This window comes from Struthio camelus, chromosome 5, assembly GCF_040807025.1.
Source record: "Struthio camelus isolate bStrCam1 chromosome 5, bStrCam1.hap1, whole genome shotgun sequence".
Lineage (NCBI taxonomy): Eukaryota > Metazoa > Chordata > Aves > Struthioniformes > Struthionidae > Struthio > Struthio camelus.
The window spans coordinates 47429989-47452427 of NC_090946.1; the positions used below are offsets into that span (position 1 = coordinate 47429989).

The 22439-nt window shown below is 36.3% G+C and overlaps 1 protein-coding gene across 5 annotated transcripts in view; it reads left to right on the top strand.

Annotated features, from left to right (window-relative positions):
- Positions 1-22439, top strand: part of FSIP1 (fibrous sheath interacting protein 1) — a 99271-nt gene that overhangs the window by 33299 nt on the left and 43533 nt on the right. For 4 of the 5 annotated variants that reach the window (XM_068946282.1, XM_068946284.1, XM_068946285.1 and 1 more), the window contains 2 exons: positions 8028-8165; positions 20515-20607. In XM_068946282.1, the coding sequence (XP_068802383.1) occupies positions 8028-8165; positions 20515-20607 (231 nt within the window). The remainder of the gene's footprint in view (positions 1-8027; positions 8166-20514; positions 20608-22439) is intronic. The other variant, XM_068946286.1, reaches the window with a different exon arrangement.

Genomic DNA, 22439 nt, shown 5'->3' on the forward strand with positions numbered 1-22439 from the left:
GCCCAGCCTGGGGCTGTCGGTCCCTGCCCCAGTGAAACTGTAGCAGTGCCAGTCTCCAGCCCTGCCATGGTCCTGGTCCTGCCCTGGCCCAGCCTCATCCCATCCCTGGAGCCCTGCCAGGCCATCAATGGGCTGTGTCTGACGCTGGTTACCCTCGCAAGGCCTGATCTGGACCCCAACCCATGGGATGACTGCTTGGCCTGGCCCCATTCCTGTGAACCTGCCTGGTGATCAGTAGACCCAATTTTAACTTTGACCTGTGGATTGACTTCCCAGCTTGTCCTTGGACCTGCCTCATCATCATTATACTGCCTTATTCTCTGGATCCTTACTTGGGCTTTGCTACTGTCCTGCTCACTTCAGTCAGGTACTGCAGGCCTGGGCCCTGGCTGCTGAGGCCTCTGTCCTGCTGGCTGTGTTATCCCCCTCAGTTCCCATCCCTAGGAAGCAGCTGACCCTTGCTGCTCCCTGACAGTACCTTCTAGATACCATATATTTTTGGTTGTTTTATGACATACTTAATGTACTTCTGACTGCTTGGAGAAGTAAGTAATAAGGTATGGAGAAAAAAAAAAAAAGAAAAGAAAAAAGAACGAGCATTCTAGTTTTCCTGTTTCATGCTCTGTTTTTATTGCTTCACTGGTGATAGCAGTTTTGTGTAAGTGGAGAAGCCTCAAACCTTGAGAGAGTTGGAAAGTACTGGGATAGTTGGCAGCGTGAGGAATAGATGTACAATGAAGATGACTAAGGGCTGCAGATGCACTCCTAGTTCTGGTGCTTCCTAATGCTTGAGGCATACACTTTTCATTCGTAATTACTTGTGTGTGTATTTCTGATGGAGGAAGAAAACAAACAAGATGAGAAGCATTCTATTTAGTTGTGCTACCCACTTGACAGCCCACATAAGTGCCAGTAGCAGGTTTGGAACCTCTTTTGTCAATGTGATGCTTGAGGTAAGAGAGTAACTGATGACACCGAGGTTCATCCTGCCCTGGGAAAAGTGAGGTGCAGTACCAGCAAACAACACAAATGTGCTGACAAAAGGAAGGACTAGCCTGAGATGCTGGGCTCTCTGCAGTCCCTAGAAAAATATGTTCTGTAGTAACTGCAGTTTCTTCTGTTTATTTTTTTCCTAACTGTTCTAATCCTGGCTTTACCCAGCCTTTCCTTTGCTTTCTCTGTTCTACTTCTCTTTGGTTCCTGTACCCTTGTATTCTTACGCTTTTGATCCAGCTAGCTTCATGGTCCAGCCAGTAGGTTTCTTCCTCAGAACTGCTGCCCATTTCCTCTTTCATTGTATCTCCTTTCTCACCCGGTTCATGTTTTTCTTCACCTCTGCCCAACACCCAAACATATTTCATTTACTCATTTTCCCCCTTTTTGGTTCCATGTGCCTCATTCAGTTGTCTTTCTCCTCTTTTCCTTTCTTTTTTCCATTCTCTTGCATAGCTTCCCTCATATTTTTTCCTCATACATCATCTGTTCCTCCTGTCTTGTAGGCCCAGAGCAACAGGTTCTAGGCATGTCCTAGGTATAATATTAGTTTCTTCTGAAATGAGTTGGTTGATGAAACAGGGTTTTAAGTAAAGTTTGTGGATGACATTAAATTGGCAAAGGTTGCAAATATTCTGGAAAATAACATGAGAATTCATAATGATTCTGATGGATTATATAAATATTTTGAAATAAGGCATGGATTCAGAAAGTTTAAGTGCTAATTACTGCATGTAAGAAAGAAAACCAAATAGATGAGCAACATGAAATGGGAATAACTGGCTAAGCACTCCTATCCAGAAAAAGGATCTGAAGAAATTAATCAACCAAGTGATGCTTTTGCAAAAAGATCTGTTTTGTAATACATTAACATGAATGCCACATGCAAAACAAAGGAGGTAATAGTTCTGGCTGTCTGCCCCGTGTTGGGACTAATTTCAAGTGTTTAAGGACAAGTTTTGTAGTTGTTTCTTCAGTGGAGTACAGCAACTAAATAAGGAGGTAAACTAACTAACAGCAATGGAAGGCTCTGTAAAACCAGTTGGAAGTGAAAGACATTCAAGGTACTAACACAGTGAATTAAATATGCAGAAATTACTTTACTTTATAAATCTTCACACGTATATTCTAAACTTAGAGAGGCAACATATTTGTTGGTGAGACTAGACATTGGTAATATCCAAAACTGATGGTGAGAATCTGGCCTTGCTGAAATCTCTGGTAAGTTTTCACTAACTGGTTCAGGGATTCAGCCTAGACTGCATTACCACTTCTCCCCTAACTGAGGGTAACTTACTTGCTAGATAAAGATGCTGGCACAGGCACTGTGGAAGGCAAATCTGAATGCACTGCAGTATTTGTTTCCAGGGAGTGTGGCTTTTTTAATTAAGGTTCTAGTGTTACTATAAAAAAAAAAAAACCAAACCTAAATTACAGATAAATTGCTGTTTCCTATCACTGGACAGTACTTACTCAGATCTGTGTTTAGAAATACTGAATAAAGAAGATTAGTGTAAGAACTACATATGTAATGCTGAAAACTTTTTTCCAATATGTCAAGAATTGTTATGGAACACAAGTGTAAACTGGGAGGAGAATACCCTTTATTTTGGAGAAGAGTCTAATTTCAGTGGCATCAATCTTTCTTCTAAATATTGATGCTGCTGAAATTTTTTCTGATTTGCAGGAGATGAGGATCTCATCTGTTGAGGCTCAATAGTATATAATGCATTAGTGATGGGGAACTGTGAACAAAATTATTGGTGTCTAAATCATCTGCTTGGATTTTCATTTGAATTTTAGAACTAATTAAAATGAAATTAGCCTAGAGTAACATGTCATAAAGATGCACATTCTTTTCTTCCAAGAATTGCACTGGATATAACTTTCAAAGCAGACACTTAATCGTCACTGGCTTAATGACAGAGCTGCTTCCTGCCACTTGTAACTACATTGGCTGGATATAGGAACTGTGCTCTGATTCTGAAATCTTTAACAACTGGCTTTAATTATGCTACAGTACCATAGTTTAGCTGTTACAGAGAAGCATGCATATTCATCTTTTGTGCAATCAGTCCAGCTGGATTCAGAATACTTTTCCATGACTAATATTCTCTTTTACATGGAAATGTTTCTCATCAGAACTTTATTTCTCTCTGAAGCATTTCTTTCTTCTGGTGCCAACTTAATTAAATATTTAAAAAATACTTTTGTGTTACTCAGTATTTTAGGGGAAAAACAAATTAAACTGAATGTAATCCTGGAAGAAATAGGAGAATGGTAGGGTGAAGAATATGAATTGTAAGACTGAGTGTGATGACTACATTTACCAATTTGAAAAGCTGGAAAATAAAATGAAATGGAGACAGTGATTGAAGAAACAACAACATCCATATTCTTGATTATCTTATAAAGATAATTTCTTTAATGTAGCATGTTACCTTGATGCCTTCTTTTGTACCTAACCAGGTTCCTTTTATTGGAAAAATATTCCATCTTTCAACTATAGGAGTAGGTTACAGTTGACAGTTTAAAACTAAAGAATTACTCTAAAGGATAAAAGATTATGAAGAGATCCTAATATTTTCATTAATGAACTCTGCAATATACTCCATGCATCTGCTTCTCCACAGCAGATGGAGACTTTGACAGGTATCTCTAACTCAAGGCATGGTTAAAAGCATGTTAATAAACAGATCAGCCTGTTTTGTAGCTTAAAAAGATTGTAATGCACCAGTATGTTTCATTAGGTGGGTTTTGGTTTTGTTTATTTTTAGAACTTTGAAGAAAAGGGCGTGCAGCAAATAATATCAGTTATTTCAGATACTGGTTATTTACATTTATCTAATGGTCCTTACAGCTTTGGCTATTCTAAGTACTTGCAATTTCCCTTGTGTAACATAGTTAACATTTGTATTGTCTGCTTCATCCCAAAGATTTTTTTCGAGCTTTGTTTCAATGATAATAAAATTGAAGCAGAAATTATAGCAGGTGCAGATAATCAGAGTTTATTAGAGATTAACAAAATGTTTTGAAGCATTTGAAACTTTGACAATAAAATGTTTTTCATGCAGTAGTGCTTCCTGCATTTATTTAATGCAGATATCTTGAGAAAAATGTTAGAGAATGAGTACACGGGGGAAAGCCATAACTTTGCTAATGTGGTGTGAGTTCTGATCAGTTGCTATTCAAAGATGAGATCACTGAGACTGTAAGAACTAATTCTGTAAAAGCAGCAATTTAATGCTTCATACTGGTCAAATATCAAAAAGACTATTAGGAAAAATTCTGAAAGAAATACGTAATGAAACAGAGAATGTCACTGTGCTGCTGCATAAATCTGTAGTGTACCACAGTTGTGCAGTCATAGCATAGCCATATCTCATAAGCACTATAGAAATGGAAAACTGGTTACAATAATGCTTAGAAGCGTAGAATGGATTCTGTGCCAAGTGTGACTTGCACAGAGAACATTCTTCAGTTTGGAAAAGAATAAGAGAGGATATGATTGCAAAGTATGCAAAATCATGATGATCAAAGATAGAGTAAGTAATAAGAAATTTTAACCATCTCATCTCATGCAGGAACTAGAAGAACTGAATACAACTAGCAAATGGCAGATTCGAGCTAAAAAGCGTATTTCTTTGTGTAGCATTCAGTTATGTAGCGGGCCTCTGCCACAGGTCATTGTGGATGCAAAGCGTACATGGTTTGAAACACGAATAAATATAAAGAAAGGTCTTTCAAACCCTATTCAATGCCAATATGCAATATTTGCCTTGGGAGGTCCCTGAACTACAAATTATTGGAGTCTGGGATAGTATATTAAGAAACTATCACTCTGGGTTTGCTCTTATTCTATGCCAATGTGTACATACTTGTTATCGGCTCTTCCTGGAGACAGGATATTGTTGGAGACAGTCATTCTTATGTTCTTAAGTTCTGTTATTAACTTTGTTTCTGAAGACTTTGTTATGATAGCTGTATAACTTTCCTATTGATCATGTTTCTTTAGCAGAGTAAGTCCGTGAAAATAATGTGATTATTGGTCATATTCCATAGTATTTCCACTAAACTGTACCTTAAAGAGGAGAATTCCTTCACACCTTTAACAACTTTGATTCTGTTTTGACATCTTTGTCCAGCATGGTTTTTTCAGTGTTAGTTATTTTTAGAAAAGTGTTCTATCACTCAAGGGATTAGAACTTACATTTCAAAGCTGAGAATTCCATAAAAACTTCATTTCAGAATGAAATTCAGTGAAAATCTGCTAAAAACCTCTGTTCTCAAGGATTCTGAAGAATTAATATTTGGTTACACAGTGTTACAATGTATGTCCTGTTCCCCCCACCCGCCTAGGCTGTAAGGAAGGTATGTCTAGTTAATGTCATGTGTTTTATTCAACTTCATTCTATAGGTGTTGTATTTTTGTGATTTTTTTTTTTTCCCCCTCCTTTTAGAGATGAGGACATTTCAGAAAGTGTGAAGCTTCCCACTAAATTCATTGCTTATTCATTGTTTGCATTATTTATTAGTGTGCTGATTTGTAGGGTAGGATTTGGAATGCATATGACCTTTCTGCTCATTGTTTTATAGAAATTAACAGAAATTTCAGTTTGCAATCTTGGAATTAAATAGAATTAAAGAAATTGTGGGTGTTAGTTTTTGTGGAAATGTTGAAGCAGGTTGTTTTTGCTTCTGTTTTCCAGTAAATGTTCAAAGGTCAGGTTCTATCCAGCCTGCTCTAAGAATTGGTAGGTATCATGGGAGAGATCACTATTCAAGAAAGGTTTGTGGAAAATAAAGCCATCATGTTTATCTCAATTGTGAATTCCTTTTGATGAAACAATGTTGCCTTACTACAGAAGCAACCGGGCTTGCAATCATACTGCATATGATAAAAGGAAAAATAACTTAGGATGCACTACTTTTCTGAAGTCTTAAGAGCTTGCCCATAAGTGTTTGCAGTATTTGAGCTGTCTCTATATAAAGTGAAACATGTATGCTCGAAACTGTCTGAAGGACCAGGACACAGATCGGTATAAAATTTTATTTCAGGAAAATATGCGGAGAAGTTAAAGAATTCGAAGGTGATAAGTTTTGGATTGTATGGCCCCTGTTACTGTCCCCTGTTTAAATCTTGCTGATTCTACAGTAGGAATATTTTCCAGAGATGTTATATGCAAATTGAGCTGTATTTTTTGATTGAAGGCTGAGTTCATGTAGAAGTATCAACTTGTAGTCCCTTGCATACAACCTCCAGAATAAAATATTGAGAAGTGTAATATAACCTTTAGTGACTTCTCAATACCACTAATTGCATGTTCTTATAGATGTATTCATAACGCTGCTTTTTAAACCAAGTTATAACCACGGCTCTAATCCACGCTGAGCACTAATAGCTCAGATGGCAGTGTCTCTACATATGTGCAGATCAAGACTGGATTTAGAAATTTGATTGCAGAAATAGCTGTAATTTGTTTTTAAAAAAGAAAAAAGTGAAATATGATGCCATCACCCTTTTCTTTCCTTTCTCCCACTACTGTCATGAAAGGTTTCATTTGCATTAAAATCGCCTAAAGAAAAAAGCCATGCAAAAACAATTCTTCTTGATAGAGGGAGCTTCAGTTGCTATACTCTAGGTTCCTTTGCCAATTCTATATTTATATTCTACGTAAAAAGGTCATATTCTTGTTTCATGTAATAGGCAGAAGTTTAAGTTGTTTTTTTTTAATGTTCTATATAGACGTCAGTTGTGTAGTTTTCTTGCCGTTGGGCATCATATTTAACTAATAAGCTCTTAATATATTTAAAAGCCTAGCTTTAGACACTCATTGTTAGGAATTATGGCTTTACATGGTCCACATCATACTTAGCCCACTTTGGAGAGATTCCAGTCTTTAGCAGGTGATGCTGTTTGTATCTCTGTCTGTTATAAGAAAAATTAATTAGGATTGTGGTAGTGCTGACAATTGCTGATTGTAAATATACATTGAAAGTTTTGTACTGTATTGAATTATTTTTATTCTCAAGGAACTAATATTGTGATTTGAATGTCAGAACTTATTAATTTATCTGTTGATGAGGAAAAATTGTTTTCAGATGGTCACAATTTTTATATATTGTAGTTGAGAATTTTGCAATTTAATATTCAAATTGCAAAAGTTATTTCCCTTTCCAATCAGAGAAACTACATGAAATTCTTTTCTGAATGGTTTAAGATTACTTAATCTGCTTCTGAAAATAAGAATGAATAGAGTATAATTTTTATTAAATGGCTGCTTATGCTCTTTTGGGTTAAACTGACTGACAAATTTTTTTTCTTGCAAAAGCAAACCCTGTTTTTTTTTCCCCCCCGACTACCTGTAACTTTGTAGTTTTGCCAATATTGTTGTTCTGAATGATCTAAATTACTTTCTGTTCTTGCATGTAGCAGCACTACATTGAACCTTGAATGTACTCTGCACTGATATGAATTTCAGATTCTGATCCAAGGCTACTGAAGAATGTATACCCACATGTTTAATAATGGCTGTGCATTGACTAATTCTTCAACTTACAGAGAGAAGTTTTTTTTCTCATTTTCTGTGAGGTCCAGTAAACAAAGCCTAAAATCATTCTAGGTCTGATTCTTCCTTTCCCTTCTCAGATTTGTCAGCGATGGCCTTATTCTGATCCCAGTATGGTAAACAGGAGTAAGCTTTTGAACCCCTCGTTCCGCTTCCTCTACTTTCTGTGCATTTATATTGCTGTAACAGAACTTAACCATCAAGTTTATAGCTATGGAGACTAGGAAATTTCTCTTCCAATGTGAAGGAAGAGAGTTCTTTTATTAAAGTAAGTCCTGCCTGATGTTTAGCTACTTTATTTAAAAGAAAATACATAATGAAAATTATGCATTTGTTAACTGTGAAATTGACATGTTATTCTAAATATTTCTGTATTTTTCTTACAGAAAACAAATGAACGCTTTTCTGGGTTTGAAACAATATCAAGTCTTATATTTAATTTCTGCCTATTCTTTCTTTTGTCAGGAATCTCTGGCTTATGCAAACAGAAAACTAGAAGCCGTTCCAGGTGAGAGGGTTCTGCGATACAATAAGGAGCACCGTGATCAGCAAAACCGTCTGAAAGAAATAGACCATCAGCTGAAATCCCTGGAGGGAGATCTTGTAAGTCTCCTTTTTTTATTTTTTTATTTTTCTCTCTCTCTCCTCAGTTTGTAAACTTTGGAGTTTATCATTCTGTGTATCTATACAGTAAAATCAAATTCTGCAACCTTTCACATATCCTGAGGGAATTTATGAAATATACAGGAGAAAGTTTCAAATAAAAAGTTTCCATATTCTGGGAAATATATATTTTTCAGTCCTAATGCGTGTTACCCATTAACACAGTATCTTTCAAAGTTAAAGAAATTACTCTCCCCTCTTCTCCCTAGAGGGGGATAGCATATAAAAATAATTGTATATAAATACATCTTTAAAGTATTTTATTACAGCTTATCTCATTCAGTGTTCATTAAAGGACCAGCTCTGGTGGTATGGTGTGCAAGAGTTATTGTGTGATTTAATTTTGCTTAATGAATTCAGTATGTTTCTGTAACTTGCCTTTTGTTTAATGCATTTCAGTTTTGTTTAATGAATTTCATAGAGGCAAAAGAAGTTAAAATATGAGTACATAAGAAAGATGTTAGTTATTCTAAAAAATTAGTTTTTTTTTTTAAGCTACATCACATCTCATCCTCATTATTGAGTAGAAGTGTTTAGGGAAAAGGCAATTTAAAATTTAAGAGGTTCTTAATCTAGTAGGCAGAAATTATATTTATTGCTAAATTATGACAAGCCTACACTAGCAGAGTTGTGTCTTGTCAATTACTGATCTTTTTTTCTTCAGTGGGTATAATTTATTACATTGTTCTGAAGTTGTCATAAGGAAATACACCTAAAAAAACTAGTGGTGAGGAACCTCTGGGACGTGAGATTTTTTTTTAATATATAAATTTTAAAAATGTGCTGTTTGATCTGTGCTGGAAGAGCTAAAAGAGCAGCCAATATTGAAGGAAGTTAGGAACAAAATATATACAACATTCAAACACAGGTGAATTTAAAAAGAAGATTCCTAAGATGGTACAGTTCTCGTATGGGTTGGAAGCCAATGTTGGTATTGGTTATTATATTGGTTCCCTTGTAGATCTTCTTAAGAGAACAGGAAGAAAATTTTTCTCTGTCTTGCACTTTTTTTTTTTTTTTTTTAATGACTGCTTGTACAACAGTTTGAAGGTTTGCCTTGCTCAGGTGGAGGCAGGAATGAAACCTGCTCAAGGCTCAAAAGAAGAAAGCATTACTGAGCTACCCCTAGTGGTCAAAAACTGCTTTTTTTTTTTTTTTTTTTTTTTTTAAAGGTTTGGACTTGTTCAGTTATGTTTTACCTTTGAGATGGGAAGGCTTTTGTTTCTTTCAAGAACGTGCTATATGTGGAGGGCAAACTAGTACGATAGTGTGTGAGAAATTGAAGTGAAATGAAAACTGGCATGGGCATTTTGATGAAGGGGTGCTGAATGTTTCAATTGAAATTCTAAATATTTTTCCACATTAGCAAGAAGCTTCAGTATAGTTAATTACTATAGTTAATGACTAAGAACCGTGACAATGAAGAAGGTGTTTGGGAATAGTGAGCGTGGATTTATCAAGTCATGTGCTTGATCCACCTTATTGCTTTCTACAGTGAGATGACTAGATCTGCTAAATAAGCTCGAGCACAGGGCTGCCACTCAGAGGGACTTTGGCTGGAAGAGTGGGCAAACAACGACCTTATGAAATTCATCAAGGACTAGTGCAAAGTTCTGCACTGGAAAGGAATAACGCCCTGTAACAGTGCAGGCTAGGGCCTGACTGGCTGGGGAGCAGCCCTGCTGAAACGGTCCTGAGGTAATTGCGGACAGTAGACTAAACATGAGCCAGTGGTGTGTGCTGGCACGAACAGTGTATGTGGCTGCATCAACATGAGCATCACCAGTAGATCAAGGGTAGTAATTATTCCTCTTCTCTTGGAACTTGCTAGTCTGCATATGAAGCATTGCATCTAGTTTAGGGCTCCCCAGTATGAGAAAGATGTTGACACACATAAGCAAGTTCAGTGGAGGGCCACCAAGAGCTTGGAGCGCTTGCCCTGTGAGGCTGAGGGAACTGGGCTTGTTCAGCCTGAAGTAGAGATGGCTCAAGGGGACCTAACAGGAGCTTTCCAGTACTTAAGAGGATGTTACTGAGAAGACAGAGCTCTGGACTCTTTACTGAGTTGCATGGAATTGGAGCAGGTTGCACAGAGAGAAAGTGAAATCTCCATCCTTGGAAATTTTGAAGATCGGACTCGATAAAGCTGCAAGCAATCTGGTCTAATAGTATAGCTGACCCTGCTTTTGAGCAGCAGGTTGGGCTAGAGACCTTCTGAGGTTCCTCTTAACTTGATTCTTTGTTTCTAACTGGAAAATGGGCAAGAATGTCTGTGCACTTCTCAACTAGTAATTGTTATCACTACATTAGAGGCAAAATAGTAATTTTTCGTGGTTTCATGGTGCTGTACAAGTTAGTTTCTTGTATTTAGTTGATTTTGGTGTTTTTCTTGTAGGCGTAAAAATGTTAATGTACAAGTTTGCTGTGTCAGACCAAAAATCCATTTAGTCCACCTTTAGATTTGTGGAAGTCCTCGTTCAGGAGTAGGCTTATGTTCAGCAATAATCAGAGTTGGGATACATACTATTCCGGTTAACTTTTTATAGCCTTCATATAGAGAATCTCCAGTGCAGATTGAAAGCTTTCAGATAGCAGCATAGCCACAGGGGTATAGTCTCAGTTACTGATAGCAGTGTAGCTGCAGTTTCAAAAGCTACACAGCCACTGTCTATTTATGCAGGGCCTTGGCAGAGTTTATGCTGACAGAGCTGCAACTGAACAGCCACTACGATTAGACTTCTAGCAGGAATAAAGCTAGCTTGGGTGCAACTACATGCAGTCCAGTCTTTGGATTGAGAAAAACATGGCTAATTGACACACGTTCTTCCTGGCATCAGTTAATTTTGCTTACTTATAGAGTATGGGAGCAAGGGTATTGACAGGGAGGCAGTGATCAACTGTTCACTCATGTGTGTGTCACTGTAGTAAGACAGCATATTTAGCTCTTCATCTGTTTATGGTATTAAAACAAAAGAAGAACTTCACTTTAATATATTGCTTTCCTGTATTACTGCTAGACAGTCAGAAGATGGGAGACAGAGCAATTCTGTGCAGCTTCAGTATATTGAATAGGTTAATGGGTAAACAGGTAAAATAAATCTGCATATTGTCATCTTTTCCTGGTCATTGACCTTTGTATCGCTTTCTGTCACTACTGACCTTGTTAATGAGGCAAACACAATCTGAGGAAGTGCATCTGGGAATTGCGCGATAGTCTGCAACAGGCCTGGGAAATGCAGTGGGCTGCTGACTCATTCAAATGTTTTGAATGTAAATGGGTCAGTTCCAAGGTTTGGTCAGGTCATAGCAGTATTCTTTGGTATCATGCTGCATGCAGACTCTTGCAACATTCCCAACATTATTTCATGGCTGAGCTGTATTTAGAACTCTAAATGGATAGCCTGTAGTATTTATTTTTAAATGATGCCAGGGGGCCAATGCATAACTTATGGCCAGGCAAGCTTCAAAGCATACTGTGCCAAGTGCATAAAGACAGTTACCTGGTAAGGCTGCTTTCACAGGTACATACTGTGTCTTTTCATCAGTTACTGCTCTGTAGTATAACTGAGATTTTAGCATATGGGTATGGGGTATCTTGTATTTTGTCTTTTGCGAGAAACTTGTGTTGCCTGAGTAAATAAAGAAGCGTCCAGCTATGAATGAAAGTAGGATTTCTCCTCTAATAATAATGTATATAGAAAATGCACGCTTTCTTGAGTGAAGGAAGGACAACCTCCAGAAAATACCACTTAGTTTCATATCATTGGTATCTTCTAATCACAAATCTCTGGAGAATATGGTTATTACTAGAGCAGACTGGACAGAATAGCATGGTATCTTCTGATGCGACAAGTTACAATTGGCTAATACTTTTTTGCTTGGTGCTGAGTGTGTGTGTCCCATCTGTATAAGTTAGCTAGGAGGTCTTATTCCCAGGGTCAGAATCTCTAAAAGTAAAGCTTTTACACAATGTGGATTGATGCCTCATTTCTATACCAAAGTAAAAGTTTGAATATCAACTGTTTTGGCTGCAAAACTGTTCTTTGCCAAAAACTATGAGATGAAAAGCTAAACTGAATGCTTGGGGGAGAGGAAGGAGTATGTAGGTGGCGTATTTCCAGAATAATTTCATTATTTCAGGAAATACTGTTTGTGATTCAATAGGTGGCACTCTTCACTGTATGTCAGTAGAAGAATGCCTAGGCATAGTTCTAGGGGATATTTTACTGGTGAAAAAGTTGCCATTTTTGTGCTATAAAATATAAATTGCGACAGATTTTCTCTCACATCTAGCAGGACTCCAGGTGTGCAACTTCTAATGTTCAGTTATTTTTCTAGCTCAGCTGATTAAATTGTCTGTTTAAAGTTCATGTTGCATTTAAATTTCTCATTTACTGCTTCCTAAACCACTGGAGTATAAATCCCACTATGTATAAATAGAGAACAAATTCTCTTCTCTGAGAAGAGCAGCTGATTTTTCAGCAGTTAGGAATATCATTTCTGAATGCATGGTTATAATGGTCTTTATAAGTTTAAATTATTTCATTTTTCACATTTAATGGCTGAGAGGTGATTTTTTTAAAAAAAACATATAAAGAAAACCCTGAGATGAAGTATTTGGTTTGTTTCCTAAGTTGAAATGATGGAAAGCTTAAGTAGGAAGAGTTTAGCTCTGCATGTTAGGAAGTTAAGTTGCAGCAGGTATAAAGGTAACTTTACTGAATTTTGCTTTTGTATAGAGAGAACTTGTATTTCTTCTACTACTATAAAACGAAGGAATAATCCAAATGAACTCATGCAATGGTAGTTTCGTTCGCCTTACTTTGCCTGTTTCTGCATGGAGGAGGAATACCTTCATAGTATTTCTGAAGCAGACTGTTAGATGCTGGCTTCTGAAATTGTAACAACATTTATGCATCACTCTGCTACACCTCACCTCATGTATGCTATGAGACATCATTGTTTCAGCTGGGCCTGTGGATGAGCGCACAGAACAGGGCTGGAAGATAACACTTTAATGTACTTTATGATCTTCATATAAAAATCAGAAAATCTGCTTAAATAATATACTTGAAGTAATGAAATTGAGGGCTGTGCGGTTTGAGTTCTTCCTTTACTTCTGTTAAAAAAAAAAAATTGTCCTCAGTGAATTAATATACCAAAGAAAGTATTATATGCATTGTTAAAATGCACTGTGAAGTTGTAGTCCAACTGAAATGTATCTGGATTGTGGTTTCTAGGCCCTGTTGAATTTCTTTTAGGTTTTAGTTTGACCTTAGTTCACTTGTTCTTCATTTGAAACCATGGCTGACTCTCTCCACATTCTTTCATCTTCCAGTTTCCTGGAAACCACTGAGCTTATCTTTGTTGGATGAATTGCATTGTTAACTCCTGCTTCAGAGAGGAAAAAAAACGTTCAGCTGCCAAATGTGTGTTGCTGAGCATTAATGAAAAGACTTTTTTATAGAAAAAATAATAAATGTAGTTATTTTTTTAGATTTTAACTAGTTGGCTATTTGCATTAATCCAGTAGCATATTTGGGTGATGTGCAAGTTTCCTCACAATAGAAGGTAAGGTTTAAAAGCATACCCAAGCAAGCTGTTAGGTAAGGTTTACTGACTACATGGATGTTTGGAGGCTGATTCCCTGCTGCCAAAATCTAGACACGGATGCTTGTTTTGGTGTTTTTGTTAAATATATACATTCAAATCTATATTGAGTGATGTGTGTAGCAACCTCTTATCATTACTGAGATATGGATACATACTTTTAAAATGTTTAACTTTTTTTTAATGGTCTTTCTTGTGGTAAGTACTTTTAAAACACAAGTTATATTTAGTTTGTCTGGTCTTAAATTTAGTGTCATCAGATGTCAATGCTTCTCTAGGAATTATATTTTCATAAGTGTATCTGATTCAGTGGTGAAACACAAGATATAATTGTTAATTATTCAAGTGTTTTCGATATCATATAGTATGATAATTAGATGTATTCTGTTATCTGAACTCTGATCTTTGCAGGAAAGTGAGCGATTTGGTGGAGGTGGTGCAGAGTGAACATATAAAAGCTAGTAAATACATCGGTGCTGTCAGGGAATGTTATCTGGAGAAGCTTACTCCAAAAGGCAGAATTCTTTTTTTCCTGATGCAGAACATATGTATCTGTGGGGAAGGAAAACACAGGATAAAATTTTTATTGTTTAGTGCTAGAGAAAGTTTTGTACACCATTCTGTGGCTTACTTTGGATCACGATGATGGGGGGAAGAGGGTGTTGGTGGTAGACATGACTTTATGCCAGCTCTTTCCCTGAAACTGATCAAACTCAACACGCCTGATCCTGTGGTCTGTAGTAGGCAAATTCTTCAGAAAGGAGAAATAAGTCTTCATCTAGACAAATTCTAGATAAATAATTTGTTCCTTACTTCTACCATTATTCCGTCCTTCCCCTGTAAAAGGAAAAAGAGAACAAAATGAATTCCTGTCATATATTTGGAAAGTAAGTTGTCTAAGATTAGGCAATCTTGTAATATGATTTTCTGTCACAATGTCCTTGCAGTGGACATAGGAACATAGCCATAACTTTTTTTTTTTTGGACTACTTTGTGCATTTGTAATCCTTCTAGGTTCTTCCTGTATGTTGTGCAGTAACGTTATACATGGCAAATATCTTTATTTCAATTCACATAATATCATATAATGTCTTCTTTCCCAGTAAGCATATGTTTATCCCTAAAAGTAAATTTTTTTTGCTAAAATGATTTCACATTAAATATTTCTTTGCAACAGCTTAAGGTGAAAAGGACAATGTATCTAAATGAAGTTGAGACATACCACTTTCTATGTTTTGTTTTTTTCCTTCAGAAATTATTTATGAAATACTAATGCTGTTTAGCCAAGCTTCAAACTAGATCTTGTTTATTGAAGCTTTACAGAATCCATTCTTATCAATGGTATTTGTACAAAAAAGTTTTCAGAATGAGAATGATGTTCTTCAGTGTTCTTCACTGGAGAGTTCTTCAGTGTTCTTCTTTAGTGTTCCGTGTTCTTCATTCTTCCGAATGTTCAAGTGTTCTTGACATAACTGCTACACACATGGAGAGCAATAAGAGAAAACTTTCCCAAAATAATACACAATACAAAATAGATTAATGAAAGTAAATATTCTGTTCATATGACTGACATTTTTCTACTTATTGGTAGTTTTTCCGAGTGCTACTGGACAGTAATAAAACAGCTGCTAGAATTATTTATAATCGATCATTTGAAAACAATTAAAAACAAATTGCATGAAGACTTTAAAATTCAACAAAATATAAATATTAAATATTACTTTATTTAAAATATTAAATTTAAGTTAAAATCTTCATGCTGTTTCTGATTTATATGGAAAATTAGCAATATCGTATACATCTCAATGCTAGGGCCAGTTAAACAGAATTCCATCCGTACTATGGTTAAATAACGTTGCCAACTTGCATCAAAGGTTCTCATAAGTATTTCATAAATACTAGTTGTGCATTATTCTTGTGTATTACATATCGTAGCTGGAATTTGATATTTTCAGTGAGACCTATTTCAAAAAAATGGCTTTCTAGATGAGGATGATCAAATTCTCCATCAAAGTAATGTGCTGATTGTCCTTCTCCCAAAATACAGACGGTTACCAATTCTATTAAGGAAGATTTTTGAAAAAGCTGAGAAGCAGCTGTCTTCTGTACTCCTCCCAGCTACTAGTGAATGAAGGAAGCGTTTTGTCTGTTTTCTTCCTCTCACCACTACATTATTCCTGTTCTCTTTCCAAATCTCTCTTGCATGTGATCTCATTTTCTTCTGTAGACTTAACCTTTTTTTCTCATCTTTTTATCCTATGTGTTACGGTGTTTGCCATCTTAAAATAACAAGCAATCTATCTTTGACTTCCCACCCATCTCTAAATTCATTGTAGTCCTATTTGTAGTCATTATCCAAAGTCTCCTTCAGTTTAACGTCTCTAACCTGATTTAAATTTAACTGTAACTGTATTACTTCCTTAATTGTCTTTATTTGTAAATGATATTTGACACTGTCAAGCTGATTGTTATTGGAAACCTTTTTTCTTAGGCAATGACAGAATTCATGAAAATAATTTTCCTACATCCTCCTATATTATGCCTTCCTTGATAAATACGAGATAACAATGCTCCTGCATTTGCTTATTGCTCTTTTAATCATGTCATCCTTTTATCTACCCTCCTCCAGTCATAGCTAAACCAAATTAAATTTATCCACTTGCAAGGCCTATCTTAGCTCCTTCCTAACTCCCCTTCCTCTCAACCTGTCATCTCTAATTCATGGTTGAGATAAATTGAATGTCCTCAAAGCAAGATAGTGGCTTTCCTCATCCAGTTACGTTTTAAAACCACCACATATTGCTGCACTGCTCTCACACCAAAGGCCCTTCAAAACACTTTTCAGTGAACTGATGAGGCTCATATTTCCAATTTAAGACAGTGAAGCATATTGATCAGTGTTGTTTTAGGGTTTTCGTGATACTGGTCTGTTTGTATGTATGTAGCTGTTACCTGGATACGCTTACAGATTTATTTGGGGTCTTTTCTTCTTTCCATTTTAACATCTAGGACCACAGTTTCCAAGGCTATGACAATGGTTTCTTGCTGTGGTGTAATTAAGATGATAATTAACTACTTACCTGGTTAGTACAAGTGTCCACAGCAGAAGATTTTTGTCATTGAAGTGTCCTGATCATGGTTACGAGCTTTTCATTAGTGGCTTATAGATGCATCCTTCTGTTTTAGGATTGAAGACTATGTAATTTAGAGTCTACAATAAATGTCAAGATAGAAATTTAGTGGCTGCAAACTTTTTGTCTTATATATGTGTGTCTCCATGTGTAAACTATGTAGCAGGGCTTCTAATGTTTTCTTGAGACACTTAGGCTGAGATGGGTATGTAATCAAACAGTAGCTCTGAATGTGAAGGATGTAATGTGCATAGCAGATGCACAGGGTGCTGATACTTTCACGAACGACATCAAACTGTTTGACAGCCACATGTGGCTCCTGGGCCAAAAACATCTTAGATATTCTAGCAGGATGTTATTTTTATTATAAGTATTTTTAATATTGATGTTGACATCTCATGTGCTTCGGTTTAAGCTATATAATATTTATGTGAAAATACTAGAAAGACAATAGTAGTAAGATTTTTTTTCAGTATGCTTGCTAAGAGTATACGAATACCATTAAAGCTGTAGATAAGCTGGATATTACAGTCCAATATATTAACTTGAGCTGATAACGTACTGTGATACATTTGATAATCACACAGTTCTATGAGAAAGCTTAGCTGAAACCTGGAAATATTTTTGATTTATGTTGGCAGCCTATTGGAAAGGGTTCGAGGAATAGCTTTCTGAGGTGACAGCAGCCATATTTCTTACATGAATACAATAACTTTCTTTTCAGAAACACTATAATCCCATTTACAGAATCAAACAAAATTTTTTTGGGAAATGCTTTGAAAGGTTTTTCCTTATTGATCTAAGTAGTCTAATTACAGCAGCAATTAGGTTTTTTTTTTTTTTTGGTATACAGCAGTATATTTTTTAGTTATGTTGCATAGCGTGGGCCAGTGTCAAAAAGGACTTGGAAAGTTGGGAAGTTCCCTTTCCAGAAAATCTTCACTTAAAATGTTTCTTTTCAGGAATCTGAAAAGCTGAGGAGTGTAAACTTTTGCTGGAAACATTACATGGATACCTAACATTCCGCTATTGAGCGTTCCTGTGTGTTGCCAGTTTGGCAGAGTTAGGCATGAGATGCCCAAATCTGTTTTTTCATTCCCAGACCAAGTATTCTGATGTCTATAGGCTCTGTCTGTTAGACATGCTCAGAGCATGCCAACACACCCAAGCAACGTTAAGTACGAAGCATGTTACTGATCATGATTGTGCCCTTTCTTTCAGAAACACAACCTATGAAGTTAGCATCTGTCTTAGAATATTCCTCCACCTTGTTCAACCTCAGTAATTTCATCTCAGTAGCTTTATCTACACTTCCCTTCACTTAAGAGGATGACCCAACCCCTGCATTGTAAGTTTAAGGGGGAGGACATCTTCATCTCTCCTGTGGTGGAATTGAGATATGCATTCAGGTACAGAAAGTTCAGGGCCAAAACAGTATAAACAAGGATAGTATCTCCCTAGCCCAGTGATGGGGAGAATACTCCTCTGAAGGAAGAGAACATCCTGAACAATGCTTGTACTTTGACTGTTTCCTGAAAAATAAACATGAACAGGTTTGTGGGGGGAGACCAGGAACTTCCTTTTTGCAAATGACAGTCTCATCTTTGGTCTAGATTAATGATCTCTAGCACTATGGATTTTGTTTTCCCTAGTACTTAGCCTCAGGGCTGAGGTGAAGAGAGTTCTTACTCAGGCATGCTTATATCCTTGCCCTTGTCTAAAGGTTATGGTCATATTTTATGATATTTATGACATATTTTATGATAAATCCTAATCTTTAACATAATTTTCTCTGTTTGTGGAAAAGGCAGTGTTGGAAGTTCTGCTCTTGGGCTGTTTTCTGTTGTCTGGTTTAGCATTTTGCTTTGGATTTCGCGCCCCCTCCCCCCCGTTATCTCTACGTGTCAGCATGGTGCTGCTTATGAATATTGTATTATATACATTGGTACATAATATTGCATGGTAGTGATAATTCTGTATCTCATTTTTCCATCCCAGCATACACATCTGTAAAGATGTGATTCCTTAATGGTGCGTTACATTTAGTTCCACCTATTCCACCATTTCTGGATGTGATCCTGGGCAACCTGGATGTGATCCTGGGCAATCTGCTCTAGAGGACCCTGCTTGAGCAGGGAGGTTGGACTAGATGATCTCCAGAGGTCCCATCCAACCTAAACGATTCTGTGATTCTGTGATTCTATTCAGAAAGTACCTAAAAAGAGGCCAATTATATTAACATGACTAGACTTTATAGAAGATATCTTTTTTTCCACCTCTTAATATGAAACACTATTGTTTTTCCTATTCTACCAATTGTATTTGGGAGAAAATAGCTTTGTTATGGAATAAGTTACATACTTTTAAATTATGCCTTTGAGAACGTTTGCACTGTGTTTTCACAGGCTTTTCTTTTTTTTTTTTTTTTTTTGAATAAACCAAACAATGTAGTATTTTTCCTTCTCCCTAATGCAAAAAAACCAGTTAAAATTAAAGAAATCTCTGTATTAAGAATCTCCCTTTTTATGCAGTGACTGCCCTCTTCTTAGAGCACCTCCGCATTCTTCCTCTGATTGTCTTCATTTTCTGATATACAAGGGGCTCCCCAGGCCTTCCTGGTGGGATCTAGTTCTTGTTGATGTCTCAGGTATATAGTCTTTTCTGCCTGGACTACTAGTAGTCCTGAGTTAGAGCTGAAAGGCTGCATACTTTTCTTTGGGAGAATTCGTCTTCTCTAATACCCTATTGTGAAGTAATATAGAAAATATACTGTGGTAGAGAGAGAGATGTGTGTATTGAACATTAAACAGTCTTTGTTGATAAAAAGAATGCTTAACTGTAAATGTTACACAACAATTCTCACTTTCTGTGATATTCATGGAAAAAAGACTAAAACCAGATAACTGCTTATGCAAACATGAAAATGTATTCTAGAAGACATTTTTCCTGCTTTTCTTTCTGTAAGTCAAAGCTTTCCCTCAAAGAGAAGTGGTGTCTCTCAGCAGGGCGTCCTCATTCTAAAGGAAACTTCTGGTGCCTGCCCTCCACTGGAGGTGAAGTGTAATAGAAGCACATTGAAAGAGTGCTGGGAGCTTCTTGTTTGCGAGGATCCATCTACAGGACTTCACTGTGTTTGTTGAAGCTACCTATATTATTTTCTTAATTTCATATAATCTTTTTATTGAAGAAACGCTTTCCAAGGTGTGCTTTTGTAGTTAATATTATTTCTATTAAAAAATTCCAAAGATTCTTGCCTTAGGATAAGATGATCTGTATATAAATATAAGACATAGGGAAAGTAGTTGGGTGGTGTTTATTGGTGGAATTGTCACTTGTGTGCAATTCTCTGTATCCGTTTGTCATTTAAGATAATTCATTGGGGAAATCAAGTCTAGTATTAATACCCAATGGTGTTGTTACTACTAGTATTTATAGAGGCAAACATAGCAGTAATGAGGAAAGCAACTTCAAAGTGATAGCAAAAAGCAACTGAGGGTTTTTAGCGCAGTAAAGCAGCAGAAGGACTGTGATTTTTTTTTTTTTTATAGTGGTCAAAGGGAGGCATCATGGGCTATATTTGTAAGAACTGCTGTGATTTCAAATACAGTGCCATAATAAATTTTGGACGCTTTCTTATAAAGGTATGTGTAGAATAAGGTGAGTTCAAGGAATGGCAAAAGTAATTCCTTTATAGAATGAAGAGAGTATGGACTGATTTGTGGGGAAAGATTAAAAGTAATGATTATGCATACACTCACCAAAATCTTTTTGAATGGTACACTTGCAGAATAATAGGTCAGGAGTATAGATCTGAAGGGTAGAAAGAAATAATACAGAATGGTAGTACGACCAGGATCAATGAAATGAAACTAAGTGTCAGGAGAACTTGTGACAGTAGGGTGTACTATGATGTGAAATAATTTGTGACTAGCAAAAGCTCTTTTTATTAGCTCTGATTTACTAATGTTTTTCAACTGTAGCTTAGGGAATGGAGTAATAATTTGAAATATTTGGACATAATTTTAAAATTTAGGATAATGTACAGAGGTCTAGCTAGCTGATCATTTTTAACTAGTGCAAGGTGGTGCATAATAAATGGTACATAATGAGTTCATGCAAATATTAATGCATAGTAACAAGCATTTTTCTGATTGTAAGTAGTAAAGGAACTGAACTCTCAGTGTTTGAAATTATTGTTTGATAGCTAACTTATTCTCTGTTCCGGTACCAAGCAAATCTCTGCAAGTCTTCAGTTTCTGAAATTGAACTGCTTGGTTGAAAATTGTTGTTTTTTTTGAAAGGATACCACTATCAAATAATTCTTGGTTGAAGGAGAAGGAAGGGGAATTTGTCCTGTACTAATTTATCTGTTGAATAAATTCTGATACAGAAATGGCTTTTAACTTTTCCTGTTCTTTATTTTTCAGTTACCCATACTTCTCTGTCTGTTTGCTTTTTAAACCTATATAGTAGAACGCTTATAGCTTGTTCATGAGCCTTCTGGTGCTAAAGCTGGGAATTTTGGGTGCAATATGTTGAAGTAAAATATTTAAAGCTTAGTATTGGAGGCTGAATTGATAGTATCAGTTGGAAGAAGGACTGATAGACAAATTTAGATTCCTTGTGTTAATGAAATGTTCTTATTCTTATAAAAATTGACAAAAGCTGACAAAAGAAAAGTTACACAGCATAGGAATAAAATTATTTTTTATGCAGCTGCTGTTTGGTTAAAGGATGGTGTTCTTAGTAGGAAGTGTGATGCATGTGCCCGGCTTGTTTTATTGCCAGGGGTTCACAACAGCATTTATCTACAGAGAAAAGTGAGAGAGCAAATCTTTTAATTAACCCGTGATTATGCATCATGCCCTCTTCATTAAATAGATATAGCAGGGATAAAAGCTCGTTGTTTCTAATAATTTTCTAATGCTTTTGTAGTTTTTATATTCCAGTGTTCTGAAGGTCAGATAGAGCTACCAGACCATAAAATCCAGCCAGCGAGAGATCTGGAACTGAGAGAGCTCAAGGATTTATTAAGTGATGTGAAACTCTATTGTTTTGTGCATGTGTTACATAATTGCTGTCAATGCAAGGCTGTTAAAATTCCCTGCTAGTAATAACACGAATACCATTTTATAGCTTCAAGAGGAGATAAAAGAAGTTTCTTAGTCAGCACTTCAACAATATCACAGCACATGTCAGTTTTATTATTGTGGGGCTTTCAGTTTTGGCAGATGCTCTCCATTCTGGCTGTGGTATGGCAATTACCATATAAATTAAGCAGTGAAATAAGCTGAGTGCAGCCTTATCCCTTCTGCCTGTAACCAGGTTGCAAGTACTGCAGTGTGAAACAGGCATAATTCAGGCTGATTGTATTTAGAAGGCCACGTTTTGAAATGCTGGGCCTTTATCTCTATTCAAGTCAATTTAAAAGTAAATTGAAGCTATTTAGTTGCTGTGCAAACAGAAGGATCAT